Genomic DNA, 14,681 nt, shown 5'->3' with positions numbered 1-14,681 from the left:
TAGCGCTGACATGCTGGCTATGTCCCAAAATAATACTAAATATTTATTGATACGATTAATTTATAGTTTATCTCTCATGCTTACATATAAGTATTATCGTCATCTTTTTGCGAACACGTAAAACCACCTGTTTGAAATTTTATCTTCTTTGATATTAACAATTGAAGCTAAACTTGTACTAGCATACTTTAAAGAAACGACGACGAAAGTTGAATTGAAAAATTTTAATATAAATTTAAGACAAAATTTGATTTGAAATATTATTTATACATTATAATATTTATATATTCCTATTCGATACGGAACTTGATTAATACCAGGAAAAGATAGTTGAATTATTTGGAGAGTAATAAATTCTAAGGGCAGTTAAAAAAAATTCAATGCAGGATTTATACGACTGCCATATGCATCAGGACATTACAGACTTTATGATTTAGTTGAAATGTGATATCAGCTTGTTTTATCCTTATGTCAGTGTGGTTGAAACTGGATGTAGGTGTGGTCGTAATTTATTTGCGGATATAAATAGTAGCAAAAAGTGTGTGCTTTGCATTTTTAGTCATAAAACTGTGAAAGATACTGCACGTTTTATTAAAATTTCTACCTAGATTGCGACATATAAATCAACCTTTTTGTTGGAACAAATACGAATCGGGAAAGAAATTAACACTATATAAAAATTCAACTCTTGAAATATTCTATTTAGCAAATTTTTTTGTTGCTTTTTTTAACACTGTTTTTTATCGAAGAGAATATGTTTGTTTGCATTTCTCTTGCTTTATTTTGCTATACATAATAAAAAAATAAAAATTTAGTTAACGTATTGTAACTTGAATTTAAATACTGCAAACGGCGGTATTATTTTTATATGAATGTTAAAATATTTCTACAGTATATTACTGAATTCCAAAAAGTTATATATATATAATAAAGAAAGAAATTCAAAATAAAATATTTTTTAAAGCCGAGCGAAACTAGGACAATTTATAACTTCTTCGCATCTACAACTTCCAGAACCTCAATTGATCTCATCGAGGCTGAAAATCGCTTTTACGATTGTCATGCAAACTTGAAACGAACTTCATAGAGAACTTCGACGATTTCAGATAAGTTTACTATGTAACACAGCCTAAAGGAATATTTTATTTACACAAGCCGCTTTTTGAAAAGCTCTTTTTCGCACTTTGACTGTGCGAAGCATTGTCTGTTATTTCAATTTCGATGTCCAGTGTGCCAGACATTTCTATCGAATATTCTGAAACAATTTCGACGGAGGTTGTTTAGTGTAGCGTGAATGTGCGGTGCAATGGATTTACGACGCCACATAAGCGGATTTTACGTATGAACATTAATTACGACTAATTATCACACAAGTTGCCGTGATAATAACTGTAAATACAATTATCGACAAGTGCGTTTAATAATAGCAATAAATACGATTGTAAAAAATTGCTTTTAAACCGGCACATTATTCTGTATTTTCAGTGACAATTATATTTCCTACGTTAATTATCTTTTGTTAATACACGTAAATTACTATAATGAGCGATTGCTTATCATTGTATCGATTATTACAATAGAGCAAAACAAACGATAAATATCAGGCTTTCGACGGAATCGTAAATGCATTAGAAATAGGTTCTTTCTCTGAGTTTGATGGAATGATCCACAATTAATTCTAACGATTAATGAACACAGTTAAGCGAAAATCGTTAGAAAATCTTTTTTATCGTGAATTTCCATGTCGATTGATGAGTGAAATTTTTATCAGTCATACGCAATATCCTAATTTTAAAAAAAATTTGTTTTAATAAAAATTTCAACTTAAAGCCTATATTAAGAATTTTATTAACCATTATGGTTTAAATCAACAGAAAGCTGTACGAGATGATGAAGTTGACGTCCATCGGTATTCTGTTTGCGTCCGTTGCAGTGGCACTGTCGTAATTAATTACTATAATTTCTGTATGTCCCTCATGCATGATTTCCAGCTCACATGATGATTGCCATTTGGGCAATCGGTGTATCCGTTTCTGGTCAACGCTGCCGTCAGAATATCTCCTATTGCGCATCATTGAAATCAACTTCATCAAATCAGTTTCAGTGGATTATGTTCCATCGATTAAATCTAATTTAGGTCAGATTGATGCTCCCGATGTCAGTGGCAGAAACTGAATTCGCACATTTATAGCTAGGCGGAATGTGTTTTACTTTCTGATTTAATCTTTCGTACAATTTATAGTGTTTGGCCATACCGTTCGATGTTTTCTCTTCGTTCAGTTTAATCTCCATTTCAGCGTCATGCTTGATGGATGTCCGTGAATGATACGGTCGGCTGTTTGCAGAAATCTTTTCTGGGTTGAGACGTTCTGTTTGTTATCGGAAAATATAAATGTCACCGCTTTCAGACTACCTAAGTCGTTATAGATAACTCACGCCATAGAACACGCAGAGATCATTGAGACCGTAACCGCAGGATAATGGGTGATGGTTAACCGAGGTGATTAAATGGCTTAAAGGCTTTACGATTAAGATACGATGGCGTGACACGTGTCTCGAACACAGAAAGCCGACATGGATTCGATAAACATCACAATCCCTACTAGCGCAAGATTCCGGTCGCCGATATATCATACCTATCTCGTGGAGGTGGATGTAAGTGGGGAATAGCTCTAACCATCTGATCGTTCGCTCATTCGCGATTTATCTCCAGTATCGTTTTATTCGCCGTGCTTAAATAAACGTATGCAAAGTTGTCGTATGCATGCCGATAATCAGGAAAGATCCAAGCCTCGTCTTCGTGGAATTGGAAATCCTCGGTTGAGGCAGGTAAGCCTGGATGAACGCTGTGATATGAGAGGAAACGGTGGATAGGTTGTCGTTTCAATTAAACAATTTTTTTATTTATAAATCCGTAGTAAATAGATTATTAAAAATTAAACATCACACAATTCTATTATCTTTTATCTCTACAACTTGCGTGATGATTTTATAGCAGACTAATGTTAGGTGATGACATAAAATTGGACATAAAATTGATTTAAAACTTATAATAAGATGTAACTTTTTAAATTATATTGATATTTAATCCATGTCATTTAATTTATGTATTCGCAATGTAAATGTACAATATCTATAAATTTAAAGCATATAATTTTATGAAATTTCCAAAATATTTATTCTACGTAAAAATAAATATTTTTCCATACCAATTAACAATTTTATAAGCGATTATATATACATACATTTTGCATCACGAATTCTTTCTGCGTGTTATTTGTAAAAAATCATATTTATTCATAATCTAAAAAATCATTGTATATAAAAAGAATGTTTGAAATATATAATATAAGTGATTAGTTAATAAGAAAATGTCTTACACAAACGACACAAACTCAATTATGACAAAAATCGAGTGATCAGTGAAAGGAAACGCTTGAAATCGGTATGCAGAAAATATGTATAAATCATACGTACAAATCACTTTTAAATAGATGCTAAGTTTTCATGGGAATGATTGCATTCTGAGTTCTTGACGTTTCTGCTTTATATCAGGCGTAAAATATTTCATCATCATATTGCTGTCCGTAAGTCCCGTCCAATAGAGTTACATAGTTGTGTGCGACGGTGGCCGTAGAGTGAAAATGACAAGTGATGTGCTAGGGGCTAATTGAACTGCACGACATAGGTACGGACGCGTATGCGAGGGTGTCCTCATTTTCGTAGACTATTACTCTTCGATATAGCGGCTTCATAATTGATACACCACATACCGTTATAATAGTGACTACTTATTATTTAATTAATATAGCATTCGCAGTAGACGGGGTCAACGTCGTGATTACGGTTGAAGGTGGTGTTGCACGCAGCTTTAAGGATCACTTAGCATGAGATCTAATCAACATCCATTAAACATGATTTGTTTTTCACGATTGAATGTCTAAATAGAATGACTATATTATCCCGCGTATCTACGTAGTTATGTTAATATTATGAATTTTAATTACGTATGCACCAACTTCCTTGTTCATCCAATATCACGTTTCCTATTTTTAAAACAATTATCGAGCATATTCACAATTATTCATGCACAATACGACAATATTCGAGTTGCAAACGAAATAGTAAAGATTATTAAACAAATTTTGTATCCAATTAATTTGCGGCGTAAACAAGCTGGTAATATAAATTTATATTAGATTTAAAGAATTAATGAAATTAACTTTTATCAATATGTACATATATGTGTATGTATATTTATACATTTATATATTAATTAATGATTACTAAGTATACACACACACACACACACACACACATACACTTATATGTAAATATATATTTATTTACATATCTATATGTGTGTATTTTTATTATTTATTTATTCGTTAAATGCTCGTACGCACAGTAATCAACAATGTTTCTACGTTACAGATTTTCATCAAACTATATTTACGCAATATTGTTCGACATTTCGTCGATAAATTTGTTTTGTTTCGCGTTGTCGTGTGCATCTATTTTTGAATGACAGGGTCCCAGTCCGATCGGCATGTTATATATTCCAAGCGACGTGCACGCTTGGAATGGAAATTGTATCAGGTGCGATTAAGGTGCGTGAAAGGAGCAAGGATACCTATTTCCAAGGACAGATTGTCTATCGATGCTGGGGCAACCGTGTATCTCTCGTCGCTGCGTTGAACAGAAAACAGTTATGCAATTCCCCTTGGATTGGGAGTTTCGTTGCTGCATTCCTACGTGAAGCGCTATACAGATCAAAGCTGACATTATAAAATTAGTGGCAAAAAGCGTGAAACCAAAGTATTCGTGTCCATAAAAACACAATGTTAATTTGTCATATATAGCGTAACCGACGCCGTTTCCTCGTTCGCTGATTACCTTGAAATCGTTATTGCCGTTACACAAATCGCGTGGTTCGTGACCGTTACGAGAATAAATGTGAATATTCAATTTCGGTTTTAATTTCACAGTCCATAATCATTTGTCGATATCCTGCGCGATGGAAATCGTGGCTGATGTAACGAGGTTTATTAATTCAGTCGATTTGAAATATACGTTGCAGCTAAAAAGATGAATTAAAGTTGAAATTCCATGAATCGCAACTTTCACTATATGAATAGGCAAATATTTACACACGTGTTTTGTGAAACTATTTCTATATTTGTATTTTTCGAAGGGCACACGCGAGCAGAAATCTACAAGAAGTCACTCATCTTTAAAAGTGAATTTATCAATCGACGAAATTGATATTAAGTATACAACGAAAATTAATACATTGAATTATGACGATTGACAAAATCGAGACACCGGGACAATTTATACAGGTGCCAACCCAGAATTTTGAACCATCAGAACGATGGCGAATTATGAAGAATATTTTAGTGATTGGTTGCGCTTTTATGGTGAATTTTACGGCTTTCATGGGAGCCGCAAACTTACAAAGCTCGATCAACGCAGATCAATCATTAGGTACATTTACATTGTCGGCGATTTATGGCAGTCTACTCTTCAGCAACATTTTTCTACCCGCCTTAATCATAAGGTAAAGCTCAAGTAATTTTGTTTATGAATACACGGAAAGAACGATTTTACTAAAATGTCTAAAAATTCAGCTAGTTACATATTTAGAAAATAATTTTGTCGGACTATCAATTACGTAGAACGCTCAGACCAGTTGCTAGAATGTCAAAATTTCTTGCTGTATTGCTCATCATGCTTGAGCATCTTTCATAATTATTTTGATGATCCAACAAATTATTTTCATTATCTGTATCTGGCTAAATTTTTTGACACTTCAGCAATATAATTCTTTCCATGCATATTCTTGTTTACCATTTGTATCGTTTCGCTTACTTTCGTATAAGTCAGCTTGATGCAACTTATTACAATAATGATGTAGTAATATTTTTCACTGTCTGTTATAATGTCTGTTATATACCGTGATAAATATTTTGCATCTTGATCTAAATGGAGAACTGTCGTCAGATCTGATTGTTGTTACTTGTTATCGCCGTAAAATGAATAGAAAGTTTCTAAAAAATGTCGTCAATCATCATAGACACCGGAAATGTTTGATGTGTTTCCCATATACGTGAAATATACAGATGCCTAGAGTTCTGTACGCATTCCCACGGTACTAAACTTTATTATGCGTTGTCGTTTTCACCTTGGTCCGAAATTACGTTACACGAAACCCCTGCGGGTTCTGGCATTAGACAAGAGTGAAACGAACATGTCTGGATGTCTGCGGGAGGATTCAGTATGACATCTTCCTAGTTAATGTAGTCTAAAACCATAAGCTTTTAGTGCATATCGTCTTATATATATATATATATATATATTGATATTTACTTATTTTTATTTGTTTAATCTTCATAATTAATTTCATAAACACCTTTGCTATATTTTTAAAAAATGATCTAATTATTGGATTAAATTTTTTCAATGAATTAAATTAGATCTAAATAAATATAATTAACAAACAAAAGATAACATAAGGATAATCTTTTCATCCGTATTTATGTAATTCTGTTCCAGTTGGTTAGGATGCAAATGGACAATGTCGGTTTCTATAATGGCTTACATGCCTTTTATAGTTTCGCAGTTTTATCCCAAATTTTATACCATGATTCCCGCTGGATTATTGGTTGGATTAGGCGGTGGACCGCTTTGGTGCGCAAAATGTACTTATTTAACCGTTGCGGCAGAAGCTTACTCGACCATTTCAGATATAGCTGCGGATGTCCTTGTTACAAGATTCTTTGGTCTTTTCTTCATGTTTTATCAAATGGCACAGGTGTGGGGAAATCTTATATCTTCAGCAGGTGGGTCGCTATTATGGATATACGGCTTATGGACATATGCGGCTGTCAAATTTATATTTCAGGGATTAAATGCATTGAGAAAGTTATTATTAGCATATTATTCATGTCTGCTGTCGACTTGGCCAGCGTTTCGTTTCGCAAATGTTAATTTTGATGACGTAAAAATGAATCTATAATTGCTTTGCGATGTCTTCATAGTATATGTAAAATAGTTGTGCCATGTGAATACTAACAAACTGTACAAGAATTTTATTAATATGTAAATATTTAGTGACTTGTTTTATGTAAGTTTAATTTAGTTATAGAAGAAATCACAAATAAAATAATAATTTAATTATTATTTTATTTGTGATTTCTTCGCATAACGCAGTTTTTCACTACTTTTATTGAGATACGAAGAGAACTGATAAAAGCTATGTCGAGTCTACTAAAATAATAATATATAATAAAGACAAACTTTTTACAATTTTCTTGAAATGAGAAACGTAATAACATGCCTTTTTGTTCGAGTTTCTGGATAAAATAAATTTTTGTTACAATTGTTTAATTATACTTCAATAAGCGAGAAATAAATGATTATGAAATCATGAACCGGCACAAACGACGCAAAAAAGTTTGCCTGCAGTTTGTGCAATCTTTGCGGAAGCGTGTATAAATGCGTGGCTGCTAAGCCATAAAAACGCGAGCGCCGATGAAAACGAAATTAAGTGTTGCTACCGCCGCGAATCACGGGATTGTGAAACTGTGAATGCAAGCTGCGCAGTAACCAAGTTGGGTCGGGCATTCTAATGACCATATTTCGGTCTTTTGAAACACATTTTAACACGTTTATTCGATTATCAGCGTAATAATAGATAGTTTCTATTCTTATAACGTATGATTCTCTAATTTTTTAATGCAGCTGCAAATTCCGTGGCGAAGGTATTTGTACAGAAGTGTTTTTGCTGTTATTAGTAATCGATTAGCATCTTTTTTATTTCTGTTAACGTTTTTCCTACAATTACAGTTCTTTCGTACGGAATCGACACGGTCGATACGAACGTGACTCTGAACAGTAGCATCGTGGCCGAGATTTGCGGAGCAAATTTCTGCGGAGTGTCTGCGGAAAACGAAAATCCGAATCTGCTACGACCTCCGGCAGAACGAATATATCTTATTTCTGGAATTTATTTAGGCTGTATGATATTAGCTTGTCTAATAATTGCATTCGCCGTCGATCCCTTATCTAGGTACAATTTTACATTTATATTGTATTTTGTGTTTATCATTAATATAGATTTATATAAACTATTACTATAAACTATTACAGTTACAGATATTATAAAAATATTTATATCGTATTTAAATAACGAATGACGAATTGCATAACACGAGTTATAGTATATACTGTACAAGACATTTCTTGACGCTGTTTCCATTTTATAGATACGATAGAAATAGAGCCCGCTTGGTGAAAGGAACGTCTGGATTCAAGCTCTTGGCCGTGACATTAAAACTATTGAAAGAGAAGAATCAACTTTTAATATTGCCGATAACGTTGTTTATCGGGGCCGAACAAGCGTTTTTATTTGCTGATTATAGCGCAGTTAGTAGCTATTTATAAGAGCAAAATAATTTAAGAAATGAGATTTTTATTTATATTATTAATAATAGGAGAATTTTTTTTTATTATTTTTATATTTTTTATTTTTATATAACACAGCGATAATATTTCATATTTATTACAGTCATTCGTTTCCTGTGCTTGGGGAATAAGTAATATCGGTTACGTGATGATATGTTTTGGTATCACAAATGCCATAGCTGCGCTCGCTACAGGAGCCGTCGTGAAATTGACTGGAAGAAAACCCGTGATGATTTTTGCTTTTTGTTTGCACTTAAGTCTTTTCATCTTTATGTTACAGTGGAACCCGACACCAGAACAGGGTATCGTCTTCTTTCTGTTGTCGGGTTTATGGGGTGTGTGCGATTCGATCTGGCTAGTGCAAGTTAATGGTAAGAAAAATAAATATACCGCACAGAGCCAAAATATAAGTGCATGTTCAATTGCTTACTATTAACCAACAGTTTTATACATAATGTATATATCGCATATTTTTAATAATTGCCAATTTATTGTGTGATCATTAAGTCGAATTTCCTAGTTTATTTGTTGTATGTAAAATTGTATACCAGTAGATGAATATCTCTGATGGTATTATACCAACCAATAGTATAACAAATTTTTCTTTGTGTGTGTGTGTGTGTATGTCTTTTTGAAGAAATTATTAACAAATATAGTTACAATAATTTAATGTTTAACAAATAATAATGCTTGCAATTTTCAGCTTTAAGTGGTATATTATTTCCTGGTCGAGAAGAAGCAGCTTTTTCAAATTTCCGTTTGTGGGAGTCCACTGGTTCAGTGATAACGTACGTGTACAGCCCATATCTGTGCACGTATATGAAGCTGTATCTTTTAATCGGAATATTGTGCGTTGGAATGGTTGGTTTCGGTGTTATCGAGTGGTCAGGCATTCGGGTGGAGAGAACTGTTTCTGAAGATAAGCGTGATGTTGAGTTAATGGCTAACAAAGAGATCAATCGATAAAGTGTAGTAGTAGCAATAAGGTATCGTCTTTTTCAGTTGACGGAATTGTAGGAAACTGTCGAAATATTTTTATCTTTTGATATTATCAAAAAATGTCAAAAAAAATTTGACGGAAAAATTTAAAAAAATCTTTGAAACGCGCCTAAAATTTCTTTATGCTAATTCTGTTATTAAAATATATAAAAAATAAAATGCACTCTACTGCATGTACCTGAAATTACTAAAATAAGAAAAAAAAGTTTTTTAAATAAAATAACTTTGTCACGAAGACGAAATTTAAGAAGTTTAGCGTAATATTTTAGAACTGATGTTACAAATTTCATTTAATAATTACAAATATAATTATAATTATAAAGAAGACATGCATATGATATAACAGTTACTCATCTGAAATCGAAATAAGTTTTAATCACAAAGAATTATGGATACGACCTTTTGTTATTTGTACCACAATATATGTTTTTATTTTATTTTTGTGGACACCTACTAAATTTTACACAGGTATTCGCTTAACGGCTAAGATTCTTGTCCTTCATTTTAAATACGTAATTTAATGTTACATCATGTGCCTAGGTGCTAACATTCAAGCTAAAGCTACGGCTGCTTAGTTTAATTGTATACTTATGTGCTTAATTGCCGACTGTGTGTTTATTTCGTTGCCGAGATCAATTGATTCCCGCCTTCGGGCGAAGGCAGATTACCGAGCTGCGTGATTTTCTCATAGACCGACCGACGTTTTCCGATAACGGCAATGTCGAATCAATTGATCGGCGAATTGTAGTTTAGCATCGTTAAATTGCTGATTGTATCGTGATTATTAGCTTAACTTTGCATTCATCGTATTTACAATTCAAGTTCTGCAGTTTAGTTATATACTTTATAAAACGTAGTAGGAACTTTGGTTTCGCTGGGCAATGTTTCATGAGCAGTTTCCTCTTATTGATTTGTGACTTTATATTTCGTATCTCGACATGGTTCTTTTTAGAGGGTATTTCTTTCTTCTTTATTGTACGCGCGCAGTTGTAAAGTATCTACCCGTTTCTCGTTTCGTCTAGTTTTAATTTACGAAAATTACCGGACAAGGCGAACAATTCAGCTGGAAACTGCTATAAAACATTCGCCCGTGGATCTATCTTCCTTAATATGACACTCACGAATACAATTCACTTTTTTTTTGTAATACTCATGTTTATATTTTCGTAAGGATCTATTTGAATATTTCAATTTCACGAAGAAAATACACATAATTCTTAAACCGTCTTCGCGTTTTTTATTTTTATCACTACCGCGGACCTTTTTCGACGCTTTGCTTTTTCTTTCTCTCTTTTTCTCTCCTTCACCCTTTCTCGCTCATATAACAAAATTTAATAACCGGAATATTTCTGTACAAACATTTTCGCTCTTTTATCAAAAAGGATAACATACACATCTCACCCCTTAATAAAAAATTTTGAATTTTGCGTTTTACTCCGTCATATATCTTTTTTCCGACCCTCACCTCACCTTCCTCGCGCCTTTCATACTCTCTTTTATTTATATAATACATTTTAGGAACAGATCACTTTGCTCGTCTCAGGCTTAAAAGTAAAACCTTAAAATATTATTTACTTTTAGAAATTTATTATTTTTTTAACCATGTAAATTTTCTTTGCATGAATTCAGCTATTTTATAGCTATAATAATAAAAGTTAATTATAATATTACAATGTCTAGATATATCGTAATATGTACATGCTACCCTTGCGCCCCTAGCTACTCGTCAAGTTAGAGATTTCATAATATTATCGTAATGAATAGCCCATTATAAAGAGGATGAAGTACATTTTATGCACAGTTCTTATTCATTAAATGTACGCGTCTGCTAAGTATTAAGAAAACCGTACTTTAAGAGCTTCGTTTAAATATCCTTTTACGCGTGAAAACGACTGCGGGGTGTCGAGCGCTTGTTGCTAAACGATTGCGTTAACTTAATGCAAAATCAAACGTCTAAAAGTCACTATGTGTATGAGGCGACTTTACATGGTCACGTATTTATTTACGATTATGATTTTTTTTTTTTTCAAGAAAGACACTAATGTATAAATAATTCTTCGATTTCAAAATCACGCATCTGCAATCTTTTTTTCACTGTACGCATACTCGAAGAAATTGTTCCAGTGCTTTCAATTTTTTTTTTTTTTTTCTTTCGCGATTGTAAATACGAAATTAAAATAAAGGAACAAGGACGCAGAAGCGTATTTCGCGGTCGAAGAATTATGTTCGTTCGAATATCCCCGCAGATCGAATTCGAGCTCTGATAAAATCGAAGTTTTCGTCCGAGCTTTATCGTTATTTAGCGAATAAGCGGATCGCATATATGTATAGGAACGGAGGATGCGTGCTCGTTTAACACGTATACGTCTTATATGGCAGATTATCACGGACTAGTTTTCAGCAGAAACTCGAATCTTGTCTGTTCCTAACTGCATCTCTTTCTCTCCCTCTCTTTCTCTCTCACTCTCTCTCTTTCTCTCTCTCTCTCTCTCTCTCTCTCTCTTTTTCTCTTGCTTTTCCTACAGGATTAAATATAATTTCAGGAGCGGCGTGTGATATATAATCGTTTATAGCATACTTTCAAAGACGTTATTGCATTATTTAGTCACTAAAGGAATTTCATTGATTTCTAAATACACTTGTAATTTACAAATCTCGCGCGCATCAAAAACTCTCGACTGATTTGTTACCGAAGTTACGATAGAAATATTATCGTGCTCGTTATAACAGTGTATATATATATGTATATATAATATATGCAAGGGATGATATTATAATCAATAGAGACAATGATTTTATTTTGTATTTGTTATTTAAGCGATATTTTTATTTGCGCAACTCAACGAGCGACAATGATATCTCAAGATTCCCCGAACGGACACAGTCACAGTTTTTATTGCGCGCAGAAGATTGCTACCCTTCGAGTATTTCCATTTTGAATGCATTTTTTTTCGATTGTTCCGCCAGTTTAGGAATCAATTGTACGTAGTTGTTTAAACGTTCGCCGCTTACGTGCTAGTATTGTAAATAACCATTTTAAAGATGGCTAAATTTTTATTAACTATTATTCGTACGACGATTTACATACTTTTTTTTCTGTTCGGAAATTGTTTTGACAGATTGTATTTCGAAAAAAACATACGTGTCCCGACAAGTGCTGCAATCAAGCAACTAATTAATTAGAGAAGCCTAGAAGCGATTTTTCTATAGTTGCTTGTGACAAACTGTTCGTGTAATTTCGATCATCGAGGCATTTACGTCCATCGGTTCATTAATGCTTACCAATTGCCGATAGTCCATTCGTTCAAAACTCGAAACTGGATCAGTTAGTCAGTGTTTTCCGGTGGATATATATCTATGAAAATTGGAAGCGCGCGACGGATTGGTACCAAATGAGAGACAACGATTTCAGATTATCAATTTTCGATATTCGACTCATGTATACATCACATATTCGTAGATTAAAGCTATTTACATATATAGATGTCGTATACACCTGCGATCACAATATTCGAAGGACTTCGCTTCGATCTAGAACGATTTTTCCGTGTCGGAGCGAATTTGATAAATGTGGCTTTCTTTAGTAAACGCTTATTTATTATCGTAACAAACCACGGAAAATTGTTCTCGCGTTAAAATTGTTTATTTATTTATGCTAGAGGAAACGCGAGACTGGAAAATTTCACGAAGCGTGTTCTTCATCGTCCGTAGTCTGAAACTTTTCTCATATGCTGCCCGATTGCTCGGTAGACGTAGTCGGTCCCTATACAACACCCTTCGACATCATCCGCACCGTATTCTTCAGGGCTTGTCTCTTGTTGCAGAACCAGATTCTTATCACCTCCCTATCGTAACCTAATCGATGCGCTAAAGTCGTGATTTCGTTACCTGCAAAGAAAAAGAAAGAATAGAAAGTTTCAATGCGTTATAGTTACACTGTGCGAGATAACTCCGCAGATTTAATAAAATTCTTCCAAATAGCGAAAGGTTTAATCATAACAGATAGACGTAGGGCGGAACTAACCAGTAGGATGAGTGTTCCTGTCAAAATGTGCGTTCAGCAATTCCAAAGCCTGGGGGGTAAAGGAGGTCCGCCGTTTTCGCTTCTTGCTCGGTTCGACCCCGATGAAGTCCGTCAGATGATTTACGCCGCTCTTGTACCTGGAATCAGATGTACTACTCTTGCTCAAATTCGGAAGATTGCATCATCGGCGTTATAGTAACGTTACCGCCGCGCGTGATATTTTCGTGAAAAAATATATATATGCATTCCTAGTCGTTAAGATTATGAATCGCGAAATAGGATCCCACTTAATAGTCTGGTCGGTTAATCGTCATGTTTTTACAATAATTAATTACGTCCGTGAGTCTACGCCGGGCTCAAAATTTCTCCTGTGGTTTATGAAATATTGTTATAAATCCAATATGAAAAAAATAATTCTGTTTACTGTTTTGCACGTTCGTAATTACGTTAGCGCGAAATAGGATACTGATTAAAAAAGGAAATCACCGGCGTCACGATATTCGTGCTCGGACACGTTCGGTCGCAAATATCCCGGTCCGGTATTGGATTTTTCCCCGAGTACACACTCCGGTTGATTCACGAGTCGAACTTACTCCACGTATCGCGAAATAGAACTCGCGGTGGCAGCGGCTACGGTGTCGGCGTCGACTCAAATAAAATTAGCGATCGAATAGCCGCGGCGCTTTCAAACTCGAGAACTTTTATTTCATTCGTTATCCAAGCTCATCGAATCTCGGGCAATTTCTATATTCAGATATCGTCCGTTTTCACATTCTTAAATATTAAGAAGGTGCAAGCAAGCGTCGCGATTTTACCGTGCATTTTTATTATTATCAATGTTATCATTGCGATTTTTACGTATTAAAGATGTTATAATCGTGAACAGTTCTTTTAAAATTAAATTAAAAATTCTTATGAGATTTATTCGCCAGCATGAATAAATTTCTGTATCTGTTTGCTTAAGTCTGTTATCCTTATCGAAGAGCAGAATAGGGTCGAGTAGATTAATATAAAATTTTAAATAATTGCATAAATTATCGAACAATGAAATCGACATTCGTTAATGTTTTTCTAATTAAATGAATGCAAGATATTAATTTGTATTAACTATGAATTTAATTAAAGAATCAATGAATTATTTGATGCGACAATTCTAGACATCATTTCTTGAGGTTCGATATTGACTAAATAA

The 14,681-nt window shown here is 33.8% G+C and overlaps 2 protein-coding genes across 5 annotated transcripts in view; one reads left to right on the top strand and one right to left on the bottom strand.

The window, feature by feature from the left end:
* Positions 1–1,866: 1,866 nt before the first annotated feature.
* Positions 1,867–10,692, top strand: LOC105200715 (UNC93-like protein). The gene is made up of 7 exons (XM_026132500.2): positions 1,867–2,829; positions 5,195–5,560; positions 6,556–6,842; positions 7,849–8,071; positions 8,268–8,427; positions 8,570–8,837; positions 9,170–10,692. The coding sequence occupies exons 2-7, from the start codon at positions 5,301–5,303 to the stop codon at positions 9,430–9,432; spliced, it is 1,461 nt and encodes a 486-aa protein (XP_025988285.2). The 5' UTR covers positions 1,867–2,829; positions 5,195–5,300; the 3' UTR covers positions 9,433–10,692.
* A 787-nt stretch (positions 10,693–11,479) lies between these two features.
* The window catches only part of LOC105200313 (POU domain, class 6, transcription factor 1), a 112,299-nt gene continuing 109,097 nt past the window's right edge, over positions 11,480–14,681 (bottom strand). For 2 of the 4 annotated variants that reach the window (XM_011167794.3, XM_011167815.3), the window contains 2 exons: positions 13,490–13,641; positions 11,480–13,353 (listed from right to left, as the gene is read on the bottom strand). In XM_011167794.3, coding sequence (XP_011166096.1) covers positions 13,229–13,353; positions 13,490–13,641 — 277 coding nt within the window. In that variant the 3' untranslated portion in view covers positions 11,480–13,228. The remainder of the gene's footprint in view (positions 13,354–13,489; positions 13,642–14,681) is intronic. The other 2 variants (XM_011167808.3, XM_026132499.2) reach the window with 1 other exon arrangement.

This window comes from Solenopsis invicta, chromosome 11 (genome assembly GCF_016802725.1).
Source record: "Solenopsis invicta isolate M01_SB chromosome 11, UNIL_Sinv_3.0, whole genome shotgun sequence".
Classification (NCBI taxonomy): domain Eukaryota; kingdom Metazoa; phylum Arthropoda; class Insecta; order Hymenoptera; family Formicidae; genus Solenopsis; species Solenopsis invicta.
This window is presented reverse-complemented; position numbering and strand designations above follow the sequence as displayed.